This window comes from Mus musculus, chromosome 7 (genome assembly GCF_000001635.26).
Source record: "Mus musculus strain C57BL/6J chromosome 7, GRCm38.p6 C57BL/6J".
In the NCBI taxonomy this organism is placed as follows: Eukaryota; Metazoa; Chordata; class Mammalia; order Rodentia; family Muridae; genus Mus; species Mus musculus.
In genome coordinates, this window is record NC_000073.6 from 3,816,442 (window position 1) to 3,835,821 (window position 19,380).

Genomic DNA, 19,380 nt, shown 5'->3' on the forward strand with positions numbered 1-19,380 from the left:
CCGTATATGCACACTCACACACATACAAGGAACTGTCCTTAAATACAATTCATGAAGATGACAGAGGCCTTTAAATATGAATGAATAAATCCCATAAAGAAATACAGAAAATTACAATCCACAGGTGAAAGATATTCCAGGCAGGTGGGACAGCCTATTCCCTCACTTTATGGGTTCAGAACAGGGTTGGTTCAGGAAACAAAGGCTCCCAGCATGTGGAGGGACAGTAATTCATTTATTGAGGAAGCACCTCATTATGACACTTCCACTTCCCTCTGAATTCCAAACTTTTGCTTCCTAGACATTCTATCACAACAGTTCCTCAATACCACAACAGTATTTTTTTCTTTTGACAGAAAACTTTGGGTCATCAGATTTATTTCCCAGAGTGTAGAACATTGAAAGATGCATTCTTTTCTCTTTAGATTAGTTCCCAGCTGCAGGGTGGGTCTGTCTATGGCTTCGCCAAGCCTCAGTGGCTAGAATCGAAAGGACTATGAGGACCACGACTGCCATCCCCATCCTGATCAGATTCTCTGTTGTGTGATCCTGGTTCTCTGTGGCTGTGGTATTAGATACAGAAGTTACAGAAGTTAGGGATGGTCAAAGTTTCCTAACTAAGCATCCAACAAGGGCCCTTGTTGTCCCCGGAGATGACAAGGTTCTACTCTTACCTGTACTATGACATGGAATTCTCTTTATTCGTCTGCCTAGGTTTTGGGCATGTTCTAGCATGAACAGATGTTCTCAGCTGGTCCTGAGAATAGTAGAAGAAGAGGAGTAGGATGTATCTGTACTTAAGTGGCCGTAGTGTTTCTTCTGAGTTCCACTCTATCATTTATTGTAGATGCCCATCATTTTCACCATATAAGCTTATAGAGTTCTGGGATGAATGTTTCTTGTTATACAGCTGGTTCCCCTCTCTTATTCTTACTAAATTCTTCAAACATTGTGCTAATAGAAAAGCAATTGCATACTAGTGAGACCAGAAAATTCTGACTATGGTGATTCTCATGAGCCCATCAGAGGTTGTACAGAATCAGATTTTCAGTGTGTTTTTTTAGTGAGTGTTGGTTCCCTTGTCACATTCAGACACTTCCATTTCTCCCTTGATCAGACCTTACTTCTGATCTCTCTGTCTCTGTCTCTCTGTCTCTGTCTCTGTCTCTCTGTCTCTGTCTCTGTCTCTCTCTCTCTCTCTCTCTGTCTCCCTGTCTCTCTCTCTCTCTCTCTGTGTGTGTGTGTCTGTAAAAAAAAAAAGAAAAAAAAAGAGAGTGGATGTTAATCCACTGGGATTTTCCCTAAGAGTCCCTCAATACCAGGACTAGTGCATGTTAAGCATAGATCCTAAGACTGACTGATATGACTCTCACTTTTCTTGGCTTTACAAGCAAAAGTTTTTGCAACAATGTATGCATTCCACTGTGAGAAGAGAGTGGTGAAGGTTCTCCATCACTTTAGAAGATACCAGGGTCAAGGTTAAAGAGTTCCTGGAGGTCCCATCTCCAAACCTTCTCTTTTTCAGACAGGTGTACCAAGGCGTAGATTAAGACATTCGTAGCTGTCACTGCTCAGTGAAGTATGAATGGTACAGTCACATCTTCTATATTTCACTCACAAGGTAAAGGGTTACAGACTTCACAAGGCAATAGGTATCAATTGTAACATTTGGATTTTGTTTTCCTTAATGGGAATATTGCTATGTTCTAGATATCTTAGAGAATTCTGTCTGACATGGATTAGGTATGGATTTGAGTCTGTTTTCATCATGTTTAAACAGTGTTTGTAATTATTACACCTCTCCCAGAGGCACCATAGGCCATGGCTACACTGAGAGCGAGGGTCTGACAGGGATCCTGTGAATATTGTTTATTTGAGAGTGAGGAGAAGAAGTTGGCAATGGGAACCAGTCCCTGCATAGGATCCTATATCTGTCTGTGGCCTCCCCATGGTGGTTTTTCTAACTACATGAAATCTTTGGATTCCATTAGCAGGGAGCATCCCTAGAATGATTCAGGTTGCCTCCCACCCTCATGAGGGTGAATACCCATCTGACTGACACTCTGCAGCTTTAAACCCTATGCTAGCTAATATTTATTGTAAATGGAAAATACTGAGACACCCCTTTATCTCAGAAAGATTTAGATTTTCTTTCCTTTGACCATGAACTGCAGAGTCAGTGCTGTATGACAACACATTGGAAGATAGGTATGTATAGCACCTGAAGATGCTCCTAAGGGTGGATGTCACAGACTCATAGAGGATCTTAGAATTATGCCCCATGAGCTAGACTGAAGGAGCCTGAGTCCCCCACCATGGCTATTTGACCCACTCTTGCCATGCATCAGTAGACTGTGGTCTAGACCAACTGCAGAATTAGGTTATGGGGACCTCCTTTTTCAGGAGAGGTAACAGCTTCGACCATTACCAAAAATTCATAGACACGTGTACTGGCTAGTTTTGTGTGTCAACTTGACACAGCTGGAGTTATCAAAGAGAAAGGAGCTTTAGTTGAGGAAATGCCTCCATGAGATACAACTGTAAGGCATTTCTCAATTAGTGATCAAGGGGGAAAGGCCCCTTGTGCTTGATGCTATCTCTCAGCTGGTTGTCTTGGTACTATAAGAGAGCAGGCTGAGCAAGCCAGGGGAAGCAAGCCAGTAAAGAACATCCCTCCATGGTTCTGCATCAGCTCCTGCTTTCTGACCTGCTTGAGGTCCAGTCCTGACTTCCTTTGGTGATGAACAGCAGTATGGAAGTGTAAGCTGAATAAACCCTTTCCTCCCCAAGTTGCTTCTTGGTCATGATGTTTGTGCAGGAATAGAAACCCTAACTAAGACAAATTAGTACCAGGAGTGGGGTATTCCTGTGACAACCTAGCCATGTTTTGGGGAGGACTGTGGAAGGACTTTGGAACTTTGGGCTAGAAGATCCATTCAGTGTTAAGAGCTCTGTCAGATGTTGTGTAGGAGCTTGGAACATAATGTTGAAAACAGTGCAGAAGATGGAGTCCTGGCTTGTGAAATTTCAGAGGGAAAATTAACGACTCTTTTCAGGGCCATTGTTACTTTGGTTGGGAAGATTCTGTGGTTCTGGTTAGCTGGGGCTGAAGAATCAGCTGTTATTAACAAGATACCTGAACTACTAAAGCGAAAACTTTGCATTACTGGGACTATTGATGCTGGTTAGTTGGAGTTAAGAAATTAGTAGTGATTAAGAAGAGACCAGCATCATTGAGGTGACATCTTCTGGGAAGTGTTTTCTGAAAGCACAGAGGCTGTGTTCCAGAGATAGCCAAGGCTGTACCTTGTGCTGTGGCTGGACTTGGTAATGTGTAAGAGTCACCCAGGTGGTACTGGTTTTGAAGGCATGAAGGGGTTATGCAGAGCAGCTGAGGCTCGACACTGTGAGAGGCCATAGAAGGCCATTGGTGAAGTGCAGCTTCAGTTGCAATTGACGGCCCAGGACTGAAGGGGTCATGCAGAGTTTTGGAGATGCCAGTACCATGAGATGACCACCAAGAGCAGCAGCAGTGGAGTACAGGCCTCTGGAGCCTAGAGGACGCCACGTGTGCTACAAAGGGCATGGCTGGAGAAGTGACCCAAGCCCTTGGAGGAGCTCAGAAGATCGTGAGTTGGATCCCAGACATTGGACAGTTGGAGATTGATTTTTACTTTTGATTGTGACTGTGCCCTGATACTTTCCCTCTTGAAGGAGGAAACTACTTAGTGGAGCCCACAGTTAAGAGACTTTTAATTGTAAAAAGACTTTGGATTTTAAAAGAGATGGATATTTTAAAGATATTGAAATTTTAAGAATATGTAAAGATTGTGGGACATTTAAAGTTGTTTAGACCTTGGGGATGAATACAAATGTAAGGGTTGAGGCTTACTTGTGATGTGTTTGTGTGTCAAGTTGACAAGGTGTCAATTGTACTGGCTAGTTTTGTGTCAACTTGACACAGCTGGAGTTATCACAGAGAAAGGAGCTTTAGTTGAGGAAATGCCCCCATGAGATACAACTGTAACCATTTTCTCAATTAGTGATCAAGGGGGAAAGGCCCCTCATGGGTGGTGCCATCTCTGGGCTGGTGGTAGTCTTGGTTCTATAAGAGAGCAGGCTGAGCAAGCCAGGGGAAGCAAGGCAGTAAGGAACATCCCTCCATGGCTTCTGCATAAGCTCCTGCTTTCTGACATGCATGCGTTCCAGTCCTGACTTCCTTTGGTGATGAATAGAAGTATGGAAGTGTAAGCTGAATAAACCCTTACCTCCCCAACTTGCTTCTTGGTCATGATGTTTGTGCAGGAATAGAAACCCTAACTAAAACAACACGTGAACCAGGCTTCTCCCATTCATACTCAGAGAAAGAGCAGCCCAGCAATTGAAGGGACTGTCCAAGTAGGATCTCCAGCTGCAGCTTTATCAGGCTATAAGCAGCTTTACCCATCTGAGCCTACATTCCAACAGAGTCTTTGTTAGTAATCCCGGGACAGATTCTATGCAGGGGAAATGTTTGTTTCTTAGGGATATTATGGGGAGGTGACTTTCTGGTTCTTTGCTCACAATCTTACCCAGCTATCTAATCATCCAAGTGGAGGCTCAATGCCTCTCTTTGGATGCTACCTTCTGTAGCCCAACAGTTAAGCCCCAGCCTCTGGTTTCTCTTTTGGGAAATTTGCTGGTCTTTGATACTCCCAAGCTGACATGACTGAGAAACGAGAAGTGTCATTAACAGGAGCTGGTTGTTAGGCTGCCTGTGTTTGCAGCACATTTCCTACAAAGATGTGTGTGATACTTACGAATTGGTGGGATGGGCCTTTTGGGAGACCAGGTGGAGGATTCAATGGTTCCTAGGAAACAGAACAAGAAGAGGCTGTTCTTCCTGCTGTCTCCCCTACATATGCCCTCCTAACTCGTCACAGTGAGTGAATATTACATGAAGGGTCATTGCTGGTATCCAGTTATTTGCTCAGGAATGTGCCTTATGTCCAACCATTCCATTTGTGCCCTTAATCCCACCCCAGTAAGAGCCCTGATACAGTGTTAATTGTAAGTCACTCTGACATGTCAGGATCACCTCACCTGAGACTGTGAGCTCCACAGGGGAACTGGCAGATGACAAGAGGTAGAAAGATGAGTCTTGAGCTCCATAGCACCTGTAGGTGCCTGAGAGATGGGAGGTCACAGCACTCATGGAGAATTCTGCCTGGGACTGCTGATCATGGGACTTCGATTTTAGTCGCAGGGGTTGCTGGGCTGATCCCTCCTTGGACAGAATGAAAGTCTCCACAGGGTCCATTGACCAACACAGCAGGCTCACGGTCTCTCCTGAGTGCACTGTGTGGTTAGGCTTCACTAAGAGGGAAGGAGTGATAGGGAGCTGTCCTAAAGAGAAGAGGCATGATGAGAGGCTAGCTTCCTTGTTCTGAGCTCGAATCACACATGACTCCACCCTGAGAACCTGGGTCTCTGTCTCTTTTCTCTGACTGAGCTCAACTCCTGTTCTCCTCATCTAGTGTCCACTCCTGCTTAGGATTCCCGTATCCATCCTAGCCATAAGCTCCCCAGCCCTCTCCCCCCTTATCCCCCATGAGAGCCTGAGCAGAGACTAGGTTCCTGACAGAGTCTGTTAAGCTACTCACCTGGGATCAGGATCAGGACGTCCACGGGGTCACTAGAGGCTGACCACTCAGAGGAAAGGTTGTGTGCACCATAGCATCTGTATTGGCCTCCAGTGGAGCTACTCACATAGCCCAGTGTGAAGTTGGCCATAGAGAAGCCAGTGTCAGTCTGCTGGCTAGAGTGCTGCATGATGTCAGCTCCCCCCACCTTGTGCAGAGCAAATCTGTCATAGTTGATGTCAGAGAAACACTGCAGGGTGAGGGTCATTCCAGGGTCCAGGATATGGCCTTGGTGAGTCAGCAGAGAGGGCTTCTTGGACAGCCCTAGAGGGAAGGTGACAGCTAGAGACTGAGGTTTGGTTCTTACCAAACACATTTGCCCTCCCCTCCTGCCCCTATGCATGTCCCCTCTTCTCCCCAATCAGGGCTGTGTTCGAGAACACAGGCTCTCCATTTTGTCCTTCTCTACCTGCAACTCAGCAGAGGGGCAGGCCTGTGGCAAAGGGCTTAGGGCCTCAGAAAATGTTTGGAGAATGATAGTGGGGACTTACCTGAGATGAGTATTTGTTGGAGATCACTAGGTACTGACCACAGCTGTGGTGCATTCTTGTAGTAACCGTAACATCTGAATGTCCCTGTGTGGGTTGGGGTTGTGGGTCCTATAATAAACAGGGCTTGGTACTGTCTACTAGAAGATATATAAACTGTGTCCAGTGAGTTGGTGAATTTCTTATCTTCCTTCATGAGAATGAATTTATCATAGTGACTGTGTGAGGCACAGTGGAGTGTCATGTTTCCTCCTGCTGTCACCACAGTGCTGGGCAGTGCTGACAGTCTGAGTTCATAGTGTTCATAGATTCCTAAAAGAGAAGGAGGTCGTCTCTTACATGTCTCACACCATCCCAGTGTTCTCTTGGGATACTCTGTGGGAAGGAATAGTCCTGAGAGCAGAGCCTGGGGTTGAAAATCTGACTGTCTCCTCACCTGTCACCACCAGCTCCAGGGTGTCACTGGGCTCTGACCAACCAGCTGAGCTGTAACAATAACAGCGATATTGCCCTGCATGTTGTTGTGTCACAGAAGGGATGAAGAACTTGCCCTTGTTCCCAGGCTGCTGTAGGGTCTGTGTGCTTTCTGTTTTTTGGCTTTTCTCATTATGCAGAAAATATACTTCTGCATCCAGGTTCCCCTGACACCAGATGGTCATTGCTCTTTCGGAGGTGATCACAGAGCTTGGTTCAGCCTTGATGGTTGGTTTTTGGAGATTACCTACATAGAAGTCAGAGTGAAGCACATGGGTGTGTTGGAAAGTGGCACAGAGAATGTCCCACCAGAAGATGTTGCCTTTGTCGTTTTCATCCTTCTCCCATACAATTCACCAGAAGACAACTTCCCATTCTTCCCTCTTTCCTGATATGACACAGTCCTCCCCACCTCCCTTCTCTCCCAGATTCACTGCTCCTCTGTTTCAGAGAAGAGAAGGCTTTTTAGTGATATCGGCTGAACATGGCATAAAAAGATGCAAGAACACTAGTCCCACACCCTCACATGAGGATTGGACAAGGCAAGCCACTAGGAACACAAAGATCCCATGTGTAGGCAAAAGTGTCAGAGACATCCCCACTCCCACTGTTAGGAGTCCAATAAGAAACTGAAGCAAGCCAGGTGCTTCTGGAACACACATTTAATCTGCGTACAAAGGAGGCAGAGGCTGGTGGATTTCTGACTTGGAGGCCAGCCTGGTCTACAGAATGAGGTCCAGGTAAATAAATCAGGACCACACAGTGAAATATAATCCACTTACCACTAAAATTTTTGTTTTGTTTTGTTTTGTTTTGTTTTGTTTTGTTTTGTTTTGTTTTGTTTTGTGTTTTTCAGGACTGGGTTTCTCTGTCTAGCCCTGGCTGTGCTGGAACTCACTCTGTAGACCAAGCTGGCCTTGAACTCAGAAATCCACCAGCCTCTGCCTCTTGAGTGCTGGGAATAAAGGTGTGTGCCATCACGCCCGGCTATAAAAAATGTTATCATTTGGCAGTCACAGCATGTATGCAGAGGTCCTAGGGTACACCCATGCAGGCTCTGTGAGCCCTCAGGATTCCTGCTTAGTTGATTCTGTGCTCTCCATGGCGTGTCCTCCGGGTGTCCTCAACCTCTCTAGCTACCATCATCCTTCCTCTCTCTGTTATTCCACAATCTCTGAGCTCTGGTGGATGGTGCTAAAGCTGATCCAGAGTAACCGAAGCCCTCATAAAGCATCATCTCCCTAATGGGCACTCTGGGCTTGGCTGTCACTGTGAGTCTTGGAATCACTGTTTCCTGTGCTCTGTGTCAACGTTCAAAAGAGCCCTGGATCCCCACATACACCGCACATCAAGTGGTCTCTGAAACCTGTATGATTTCAATATCATTCTATGGAAGGCTGAGGCTCCTCACCTGAGACCAGGAGCTCCACGGATTCACTTGGAGGTGACCACACATATGGTCTGTTCCTGTCATAACTGTAACATCTGCATATCCATCTCTGGTTGGGGGTCACAGGGCCCACAGAGAACAGGGCGTGGTACTTCCTTGTAGAGTAGTTATACTGTGAGTCTTGTCTCCATATGAGATTCTGTGGTCCTTCTACAGTCAAAATGAACCTGTGATAGCTCTGCGAGGACTCACACTGGAGGGTGACATACCCTCCTGAAGTTACCACTGGGCTGGCCTGGGCTGAAAGGCTGGGTGTCCAGTAGTCTTCTAGGAGAGAAGGAGGAGTCAGTTAAATGTCCGCAGGCCTCATTATTCTCCTTGGCTCTGAGGTTCCCACAGTGAGGGTGGGCATTCCTGTTAACAGAGCCAAGTCTGGACATTTATAACCTGAGGCCTAGGATCCTGTGTGTCTCTCACCTGTCACCACCAGCTCCAGGAGGTCACTGTAGCCTGATGATTTATACTGGGTGCTGTAGGAACATTCATATTGACCTGCATTACTCAGGTCTACATTTGAGAATGAGAATTCAGCCTTGTTTGCTGGCTTCTGTTTGTTCTTTGTTACGGTTTTATATAGCTTTCCATCTTTATAGAGGCGGTACTCATTGGCTCCAATTGTCTCTTCACACAAGAAGGTCACCTTAGTCCACCTGGAGACCACAGAGTCTGGCTGTACTCTGAGGATAGGCTTAGGGAGGGACCCTGCAAGTAACAGAGCAACTAGGACTCAGGACAAACACACTCAGATTGCAGTCCTTAACCCCATGACCTTCCCGCCACCCACAGGACTGACACACAGGAGGTGTTTTCCACCATCACAGCCCAGGCATGGCTCCTGGATCTGAAGAAAAGAGCATTTCAGTTCAGCTGCAGACACACTCACCTGTCAGCACTGGGATCCAGAGGCTCAGAGTGAGTCCTGGAAGAGAGTTCTTTGTAAGAGATTTGTCCCTAAGGGTGGGCAAGTCTGCAGAAACATCTGAGACCCTGGGGTTTCCTTTTGGGTGCGTGCTGGTCTACAGGCCATGATCATTTCCAGACCTCAGTATCCCCTCCCCCTCTTCACATCTCACCAAGACAGAGCCGGGCTGTGAAGGTGCAGGACATGGCATCTCCCCTCAGTGGCTGCAACTGTGCTCAAGGGCAGAGCTACAGAGCCTTTCTGAAGGGATTGTGTACAGGGTGTGGCACTGGAGGCAGGGCAGTCCCCATGACATGGTCATATATCAGCAACCCCACAGAAAGAGGAACTGCCCTCCTCAGCACCATGCTCTGACTTCCTCAATGGTGTGACTAGGCCAGGCAGTAGACCCTCTGCCATTAGTTCTTACACAGATGGCGTTTCCTCATCCCACCAGTGTCTGCCTCACCTGTGCACATTACTGTCATGGCCATATTGTAGCAAACATGTGTGAACATTTCACACAACAGTACAAATTTACGTGTGGTTTTCTTTGTTCCTCTTTGTTTTATGGGAACTATTTCTTTCTTTTCAACAGTTTTGATGTTTCTGAGAAGGATCTTCCTGTATATCTGCCTGGAGTGTGATTGATGACAGCTTTTTCTTCTTAGTCTCAAGCGATGCATTACCACTGGGCATTACAATTGGTTTTTGTTTTTTATGTTTGTGTTTTCCCTTCCAATTTTAGGGTACATATTTCTATTCATTTTTTAGTGTTTGTTTGTGTGTCTCTATGTTTGTTTGTATATACACATGCATGTGTGTCAAAGCACATGTATGGAGGTCAGAATACAACTTCAGCAATCAGTTTTCCTTGTCCAGTGTGGATCCTGTCAACAGAGTCAGGTCTTATTTTGGCAGCAGACACTTATGTTCTGAGCCATATCAGTGTCTCATCACTTACCATCATCGTTTTCCTAAGTCCTTTTGCTTAGTTAACAAATTATCTTGTCATGGGGTTACTGGTCCACACAGGTGCAGGTTTATTTGAGTTTCTGGGGATACAGGTTGTAGGTGTCCGAATATGACCATAATTCTTTTTTTTGGTTTATTAATCATTCCATTTGTTTACATCTCAAATGATATCCCACTTCCTGGTGTTCCCTTCACCAACCCCCCATCCTACATATGGTAACCCATTCTTTTTGCCTGTATGAGACTGCCCATGACCCCTCCACACTCTCGCCCACTGCTCAAACATCCCCCCACTCTGGGGCATCAAAGCAGTCTTCCCTCCCATTGCTGTGAGAGAGTCCATTCTCTGCTACATGTGTATCTGGAGTCATGGATTCCTCCAGGTACACTCCTTAGTTGGTGGTCTAGACTCTGGGAGAACTGGGTGGTCATGCCAGCCTATGAGTTTGAGGCTCTTCCACACATTTTCTTATATTAGATTCAGTATATCTGGTTTTAGGTGGAGGTCCTTGATCCACTTGGACTTGAGCTTTGTACAAGGAGATAAAGATGGATCGATCTGCATTCTTCTACATGCAGACTGGGAGTTGAACTAGAACCATTTGTTGAAAATGCTGTCTTTTTTCCCCTGGATGGTTTTAGCTCCCTTGTCAAAGATCAAGTAACCATAGCTGTGTGGGTTCACTTCTGGGTCTTCAATTTTACCTCATTGATGTACCTATCTGTATCTGTACCAATTCCATGCACTTTTTATCACTATTGCTCTATAGTATAGATTAAGGTCAGGGATGGTGATTTCCAAAGAAATTCTTTTATTGTTAAGAGTCGTTTTCACTATCCTGGGTTTTTTTTTTTTTTTTTTTTTTTGTTATTCCAAATGAATTTGAGAATTGCCCTTTCTAATTCTATGAAGAATCTAGTGGGAATTTTGATGGGACTGCATTGAATCTGTAGATTGCTTTTGGTAAGATGGTTGCCATGGTTCTTGTTGAAGTTCCACACACAGTGGTGCAGGCATGGGCAGTATTTGTGAGCACCACTGTATCATTGTGTTGCAGTTGTAAACTTGAGAAGCTAGCTTTGTGGTTGGTGGAGAATGCCACCACACAGGCCCAGCACCAACTGCAGCGTTGATCTTTTTGGATGTTGTAGTCATCCAGGGTTTTATCTTTCTCCATCTGCTGGTAGGAAGTACCGGCAGCTGCTAGAGTTTTGATGACATGACTTCTTGGTCCTGGGTCTCAGTCTTGACTTCCTTAGTGGAATCTCTGAATTCAACCTCAAAAATGACTGACTAGCTCTGCAGTGCCTCACCAAATATTGACATGTTTGTATCTGCACGGTGGCACAGTTCAAAAGAAAGAGCTCAGGAAAATTGCATTTTTCCTGTTTATTTTTCATTAGGGATTGGTGGAACAGCCCCCAATGTTCTAAGCACATACTCTACCTGTGAGCTACAAGCCAAATTTCCTCTGTAGGTTTCAATTTTTTGGTGTTTTAATTTTTTCTCTATTTTCTTTTTCCTATGCTGATGGGTTTAGTTATCTTTGTGGTTGTATGGAGACAGTCCCTGGCTATGTCTTCCTGGTTGACTTGGATCTGGTTATGTAGACCAGTCTAAACTGGCCTTCATAGAGCTCTCCTCCCTATGGTTCAAAAGTGCAGGGATGAGAGATGTGAGCCACCTTACTGACTCCTGTGTTTATAATTTTAAGTCTATATGAATTCCATTCCTGTGTATACTGTGTGTTGATTGAGTCTTTATCCCCACATCTTCCCTTTTTCTTACCCTGTCCACCAGCTTACCCTTCTTACTAACCTGAATGTATTTTTGTTTCTTCCCATGAACTTCTGGTTTTTGGAAATATGCTATTCAATCCTATGAGAGTTCTTATTTCCCCCTTTCATTTGATAAACTTGTGTATTTTTTTTCTCTTTCTGGCTGAGGTTTTTCTTGATGTGAGCTGCTGCTGCTGCTTCTTCTTCTCCTTCTTCCCCTTCTTCTTCTTCTTCTTCTTCTTCTTCTTCTTCTTCTTCTTCTTCTTCTTCTTCTTCTTCTTCCTCTTCTTCTTCTTCTTCTTCTTCTTTTCCTTCTCCTTCTCTTCCTGGGTGGGGAGGTTTGGGAGACAAGGTTTCTCTCTATAGCCCTGGGTGTCCTGGAACGCACTCTGTAGATGAGGCTGGCCTGGAACTTAGAAATCCACCTGCATCTGCATCCAAAGTGCTGGGATTAAAGGTGTGCTCCAAAACTTCCCAGCTGAGCTCATTTCTTTTCTTTTCTTTTTTTTTTTTTTTCATTTTTGGAGACAGGGTTTCTCTGTATAGCCCTGGCTGTCCTGGAACTCACTTTGTAGATCAGGGTGGCCTCAAACTCAGCAATCCTCCTGCCTCTGCCTCTCAGGTGCTGGGATTAAAGGTGTGTGCCACCACTGCCCAGCTGAGCTCATTTCTCAATCCAGAGACCTGTCCAGTGACCTGCAGTGGCCTGTCCTGGAGATTGTTGTGGAATCTTTGTGTCTTGGAGGCTTTTTGCATAATGGAGCTTGGAGGCTTTTTGCATAATGGAGCACTTGGTCTGAAGTTGTGCTTGTGGTGTTTGCTGATGCCTTATTGATATTCTGGCTAGATATTCTGTTTAATGTCAAAGTGGTTAGAGTGGTCTGAATCATCTTGTTATCTGTCTCTTCCTGCATGTTTTGTGTGGGTGTTTATGTTTTAAAATTTTCATTTTAGATCTATTTAATTTACAGGTATGAGTATTTTGCTTTCATATGTGTGTGTGTTTGTGTGTGTGCAACATGTGCTTGCCTTGTATATGTTGTGTTCAGAAGAGATCACTGGATTCCCTGGGTCTCAACTTTTTGTGAATCACAATACAGGTGCTTGGGTTTGAGCTCAGGCCCTCTGCCAGAGCAATCAGTGCCTTAACCATTGGGCTGCTTCTCTATTTCTGAGTCAATCTTCATGACAGTATCTTTAGTCATTTGCTTGATTTTTTGTTGTTGTTGTTTGTTTGTTTGTTTGTTTGTTTTTTTGTTTTTGGTCCTCAGACAGCCATTTTTTCCTTCTGGTGTACCAAGTGCATTACTCCAAATCTCACTGAAATTTAAGTTTGTATCTGCTATCAATCTTTGCTGGAATACCAGCTCTCTCTTTCTTCCTCATTTTAGCAATCAGTGGTTTAAAATATTAAGCCATGTGGTTTAATTCAACTCTCTCCCAAGCTCTTTCCCAGTCCAGTGCCCTTCCTTCTCTCCTAACTATCTGCTCCTCCCTTCTTCCATTCAGTCCAGTTTGTGCTGTCCTTATATAACTGGCCACACCCTTAGTGAAAACTGACACTCTCTTTCCAGGAGCTCTCAGGTTCCAATAGCTCACACCTAAGGGTGGGATCTCTCATTTTCCATCCCCATGCTGGGTTTAGTCTGTATTGGGCGTTTATGGGACTTTAGATACTATGCCAGCTCTGTGAGCTCATCTCTGCAAGCTTTCAGCACGCTCAGAGAAGAGCCTTCCTGTAGTCATCCGTCATCTCTAGGTCTTAGGATTTCTCAGCCTCCACGTTTGTAATGATCCTGTGCTAAGACTGTGTTCTCTGAGGGAAATCTTCTAACTCCGCATCACTTTGAAGGATGGGCCCAGGAGTAACATGTGTCCTGGTTATCTCATAGTGTGATGAGATAGAGGTTACTTTGTATTTTCCCCTTTCATTACTGAGCCTAGAAAATGTACACACTTGCTTATTATGTGGCTGTCTATACATGCCCTCTATCAAATTAGAGAAGAGATAAGTTGTTAAAGTACTTAATTGGTTTCCTCAGAGGCCTGGGTTTTATATCCAGCTCTGCATGAATCTGATGTAGTTGCTCATCTGTGTGATTTCAGCTCCCGACAGATGTACTTAGTAGTAGAGGTCATTATGCAATAAGTTTGAATCAGCCCACGATATATTCTACCTTTTCCCAAAACAACAACAGCAACAACAACAACAACTAAAAGTTCTCTACAGTATGTGATGGACAATGTTAACAACATTTTATGCCTCTGTTTGCCTTCCAAGAATTAATGATTAATATATTTTCTATAAAGCTCTCACAGCGGAGGCATACCCCAAGTTTTGCATTACATCCTATTGTAAAGTGCCATTTCTGACCCAGTCTCTATTTCATGAACCTTGGGAACTGTCATGCCCTGTGTGTCAGATGACTGTGGTGTCTCTTTTCTGGCCAGCTGTTTTTCTTGACCTGACAGTATGTGATGAGTTATGGCATTGTACTGTGAGGTCAGTCACACCATCCTCCCCATAGGCAGGAAGAGATGCTGCCCTCTCCTGGTTAGATGATCTCCATGTGAGGAACTTGCCTCAGATGACTTTTAGCCATACATGGCCTCTCCTCACTGAGTCACCTCATATGTAGTACTGATTTGTCAGATGCAGAAAGCTGGCAGAGACTTCTCTCTTGTTGGTGGATATGAACTCCTTAGGGCATTGTGTCATGCTTGCTCTCCCACATTGCCCCATTGATGTTACCTCCCCACCCCACATTCTCTGAGCACATAGTGAGATGGACTCTGTTGTGTCAGACCTACAATCCTATTGTCTATATGAGTTTTTGCAGGTGAGGATGACTCCTGTTGCTTCATGCTGGTAAAATTCGGGTTTCTCTCCTGAATTTTCCTCAGCCTCGAGCCACATCTAAGTGGCTGTGTCTTGAAGGTGGGCTGTGTTTTTGTGTGACTTCTTTTGCATCCACACTCTAATATTTCATTGTTTTGGGAAGGGTGTGGATTCTGTTTCTCCACTTGAGTGCAAATCCTCATTGTAAATATTTGATTTCATCATGGTTCTTCATCTATTAGAGGGAACCCATTTTCATTTGTCTGTGAGTGAAAGTCCAACACATACACGCACATGCACACTCAGATGCACAGGCACAGGGAGACTGAGAGCACTATGAGAGGTTTCCTTTCATAGATCAACCTTACCTTTTGGAATAAAACCTATGTTGATCATGTGCATCATCCCTCTTACTTGCCATGGTGAGCTACTGGCTAATATTTAGTTCAGGGTATTGTTTCTCTCCTTGGACACAAGAAACGCCTCCTCTTGTTCCATGATTGACTAGGTAAGGCTCTTTTCTCTCCTAAGAACACTCTTGTCATGACACAATTGATAGAGATAGTATCATTTTTTATAATTCACTAACTAACATATTCCCTATATGGGTCCACTGTTGTTCCTTTTTCTCTTCTTATCCCAGTCTGACAGTCCCATCTTCCCAATCCCCTCCCCCCTTCTGCTCTGATAAGAGCAGCCCCTAACCCATGAGAAACAACCCAATGTAGCACATCGATTTGTTTGCAGGACTAAGTGCATCCTCTCTCACTGAGGGATCCAAAGACAGGCAAGAGACCCAGACAGCTGCCACCCCAATTGCTAGGGTACTCACGTGAAGTTCAAGGTGCACATGTGCTACATATGTGTAAGGCCTAGGTTCATCCCAAGCATGATTGCTCTTCCATGGTTCGGTTTCTGTGAGCTCCCACTGGGTCATGTTATTTGACTCTGTAGGTGTCCTTGTGATGTCCTTGACCCCTCTGCCTCCCTTGATTGTTCCCCTTACTCTTTCTCTGGACTCCCCAAGCTCTGCCTTTTGTTTGGCTGTCAGTCTCTGCGTCTATTTTATCTGCTGCTGAATTAAGCCCCCCCCCCCCCCCCCGAGACAGGGTTTCTCTGTATAGCCCTGGCTGTCCTGGAACTCACTTTGTAGATCAGGCTGGCCTCGAACTCAGAAATCCTCCTGCCTCTGGATTAAGCTTCTTAGAAGACAGTTATTTTACAGTCCAGTCTTTAGACACGGCAGAATATCCTTAATAGTGTCAGCAGTCATTTCTCTCCCTTGGGATGGATCTACACAGCCAAACAATAGACGGAGCTCAGAGAGTCTTGTGTAAGAGTGGGAAGTAAGATTAAGGTAGTGACAGGGGACAAGAACACCTCAAAGAAGACCTATAAAGTTAACTATGTTGGGCCCATGTGGACGCAGAGAAAATGGACCATCAACCAAACCATGCTTGATCTAGGTGACCTACAAATACGTAGCCATGTTAGGTCAATCATTGCTTGGCCATCCCTCAATCTCTGCTCCATGTTTATTTTGGCCAATCTTCTCTCTCTCTCTCTTAATGATGTATTTATTTATTTTATGTATACGAGTACACTGTAGCTGTACAGATGGTTGTGAGTCTTCATGTGGTTGTTGGGAATTGAACTTTGGACCTCTGCTCAATCCAGTCAGCCCTGCCTGCTCTGGTCAACACCACTGGCTCAGTCCCTGCTTGCTCTGGCCCAAGATTTATTTATTATGATACTTACGTACACTGTAGCTGTCTTCAGACTCACCAGAGTGCCTAGGGATCTAGGTTTGTTGACACGGTTGTTCTTCCTATGGGGTTTCCATTCCCTTCAGTATCCCCAGTCCTGCACTTAACTCTTCCATTGGGGTGCCTTACCCCAGTCCAATCGATGGCTGTAAGTAACTGCATCTGTTTCAGTCAGCTGCTGGTAGAGACTCTCAAAGGGTAATCTTGCTAAGCTCCTGTCTGAAAGCACAATATGGCATCAGTAATAGTGTCAGGGTTTGATGCCTGTGTATGGAATTGTTACCAAGGTGGACCAGTCACTGGATGGTCTTACCTACAGTCTCTGTTCCATTTTGTCCCTGCATTTTTTTTAGGTATCCTGAGCTTCTGGGCTCATATCCACTTATCAGTGAGTGCATATCATGTGTGTTCTTTTGTGATTGGGTTACCTCATTCAGGATGATATTTTCTAATTCCATCCATTTGTGTAAGAATTTCATGAATTCGTTGTTTTTAACAGCTGAGTAGTACTCCATTGTGTAAATGTACCACATTTTCTATATCCATTCCTCTGTTGAGGGGCATCTGGGTTCTTTCCAGCTTCTGGCTATTATAAATAAGACTGCCATGAACATAGTGGAGCATGTGTCCTTATTACAAGTTGAAACATCTTTTGGGTATATTCCCAGGAGTGGTATTGCTGGATCCTCAGGTAGTATTATGTCCAATTTTCTGAGGAGGTGCTAAACTGATTTCCAGGGTAGTTGAAATCCCACCAGCAATGGGAGAATGTTCCTCTTTCTCCACATCTTTGCCAGCATTGGCTCTCACCTTAATTTTTGGTCTTAGCTATTCTGACTGTTGTGAAATGGAATTTTTAAAGTGGGTTATTTTGATTTACATTTCCCTGATGACTAAGGATGTTGACCATTTCTTTAGGTGCTTGTCAGCCATTTGGTATTACTCAGTTGAAAATTCTGGGTGCCCTTGCATTTGGGGCATAGGTGCTCAGAACTGAGAGTTCTTGGTAGATTTTCCTCTGATGAGTATGAAGTATCCTTCCTTATCTTTTTTGATGACTTTTGGTTGAACATCGATTTTATTTGATATTAGAATGGCTACTTCCATTTGTTTCTTGGGACCATTTGTTTGGAAATTTTTTTTCCAGCCCTTTATTCTGAGGTAGTGTTTGATACTGATATGCATTTCCTGTATGCAGCAAAATGCTGGTTCATGTTTACTTATCCAGTCTGTTAGTCTATTTCCTGTATGTCTTAGTCTATTTTTTTGAGACAGGGTTTCTCTGTGTAGTCCTGGCTGTCCTGGAACTCACTTTGTAGACCAGGCTGGCCTTGAACTCAGAAATCCACCTGCCTCTGCCTCCCAAGTTCTGGAATTAAAGGCGTGCACCACCACTGCCCGGCGAGTTAGGATCTTTTTGCATTTGGCATTTTCTTTGATTGTTGTGCCCATGGTTTCTATAGAATCTTCTGCACCTGAGATTCTCTCTTCCATCTCTTGTATTCTGTTGCTGATGCTCACATCTATGGTTCCTGATTTCTTTCCTAGGATTTCTATCTCCAGAATTGTCTCCCTTTGGGTTTTCTTTATTGTTTCTACTTCCATTTTTAGATCCTGGATGGTTTTGCTCAATTCTTTCAACTGTTTGGTAGTGTTTTCCTATAACTTTTTAAGGGATTTGTGTGTTTCCTCTTTAAGGGCTTCTAGCTGTTTACCTGTGTTTTCCTGTATTTCCTTCTTAAAGTTGTCCATCATCATCATGAGAAATGACTTTAGATCCATGTCTTGCTTTTCTGGTGTGATGGTGTATCCAGGACTTGCTATGGTGGGAGAGTTTGGTTCTGATGATGCCAAGTAACCTTGGTTTCTGTTGCTTCTGTTCTTATGCTTGCCTTCTGCCATCTGATTATCTCAAGTGCTTGCTGCCCTCAATATATGTGATTGGAGCCTGTCCTTCCTATAAACCCAGCAAAAGTCTAAATTACCATAGAGGGAGAAACTAAGATATTCCATGAGAAAACCAAATTTACAGAATATCTTTCCATAAATCCAGCCCTACAAAGGATAATAGATGGAAAACACCAACACAAGGAGGGAAACTACACCCTAGAAAAAGCAAGAAAATAATCTTTCAACAAACCCAAAAGAAGATAGCCACACAAACATACTTCCATCTCTAACAACAAAAACAACAATCACTTTTCCTTAATATCTCTTAGCATGAATGGATTCAATTCCCCAATAAAGAGACATAGACTAACAGACTGGATATGTAAACAGGACCCAGCATTTTGATGCATACAGGAAATGCACCTCAGTGACAAAGACAGACACTACCTTAGAGTAATAGGTTGGAAAACAATTTTCCAAGCAAATGGTCCCAAGATACAAGCTGGAGTAGCCAATCTGATATCGAATAAAATTAACTTTCATCCAACAGTTATCAAAAAAGGAAGGACATTTTATACTGGTTAAAGAATTAATCTACCAAGATGAATTCTCAATTCTTAACATTTATGCCCCAATTGCAAGGGCACCCACATTTATAAAAGAAACATTACTAAAGTTCAAGGCACACATTGCACCCCATAGAATAATAATGGGAGACTTCCACACTCCACTCTCAGCAATGGACAGATCATGGAAACACAAACTAAACAGAGACACCGGGAAAGTACACAAGTTATGAACCAAATGGATCTAAGAGATATTTATAGAACACTTAATCCTAAAGCAAAAGAATATACCTTCTCAGCACCTTCTTCTCAGCACCTCATGGTACTTTCTTCACAAATGACAATATAACTAGTCACAAACAGGCCTCAACAGATACAAGAACATTGACATAATCTCATGCATCCTATCAGATCATCACTGAATAAGCCTGGTCTTAAATACCAATGAAAACAACCAAAAGCACACATGCACATGGACTCTGAAGAAGGAAAAATAAAGAAATTAAAGGTTTTTTAGAATTTAATGAAAGTGAAGACACATCATACCTTATGGGACACAATGAAAGCTGTG

General features: G+C 44.0%; 1 protein-coding gene across 4 annotated transcripts; it reads right to left on the reverse strand.

Annotated features, from left to right (window-relative positions):
* Positions 1–221: 221 nt before the first annotated feature.
* Positions 222–9,319, reverse strand: Gm15448 (predicted gene 15448). Of its 4 annotated transcripts, XR_391123.4 has the most exons (11): positions 9,167–9,319; positions 8,977–9,012; positions 8,511–8,795; positions 8,055–8,360; positions 6,606–6,890; positions 6,173–6,481; positions 5,643–5,945; positions 5,083–5,385; positions 4,800–4,850; positions 675–757; positions 475–563 (listed from the first exon to the last, which is right to left on the reverse strand). XR_391123.4 is itself a non-coding variant. In XM_003084682.6 (10 exons), exons 1-10 carry the CDS (start codon positions 9,198–9,200, stop codon positions 427–429), a joined length of 2,049 nt encoding a protein of 682 aa, XP_003084730.1. In that variant the 5' UTR covers positions 9,201–9,319; the 3' UTR covers positions 222–426. The 4 variants fall into 4 exon arrangements, 3 of the variants coding, with proteins under 3 accessions (XP_003084730.1, XP_017167899.1, XP_017167900.1); XM_003084682.6 differs by lacking the exon at positions 675–757 and having other exon boundaries at positions 222–563; XM_017312410.2 differs by lacking the exons at positions 675–757; positions 4,800–4,850 and having other exon boundaries at positions 222–563.
* Positions 9,320–19,380: the final 10,061 nt, after the last annotated feature.

Excerpts from the sequence above, each read along its gene's own strand:
- Gm15448 (XM_003084682.6), bottom strand. The coding sequence starts at position 9,200 with ATGTCCTGCACCTTCACAGCCCGGCTCTGTCTTG. Across the intron at positions 6,482-6,605 it reads CCTGGAGCTGGTGGTGACAG|GAATCTATGAACACTATGAA; the intron begins GTGAGGAGACAG and ends CTTCTCTTTTAG. Across the intron at positions 5,386-5,642 it reads CGTCCTGATCCTGATCCCAG|GACAGCTCCCTATCACTCCT; the intron begins GTGAGTAGCTTA and ends TCTTCTCTTTAG.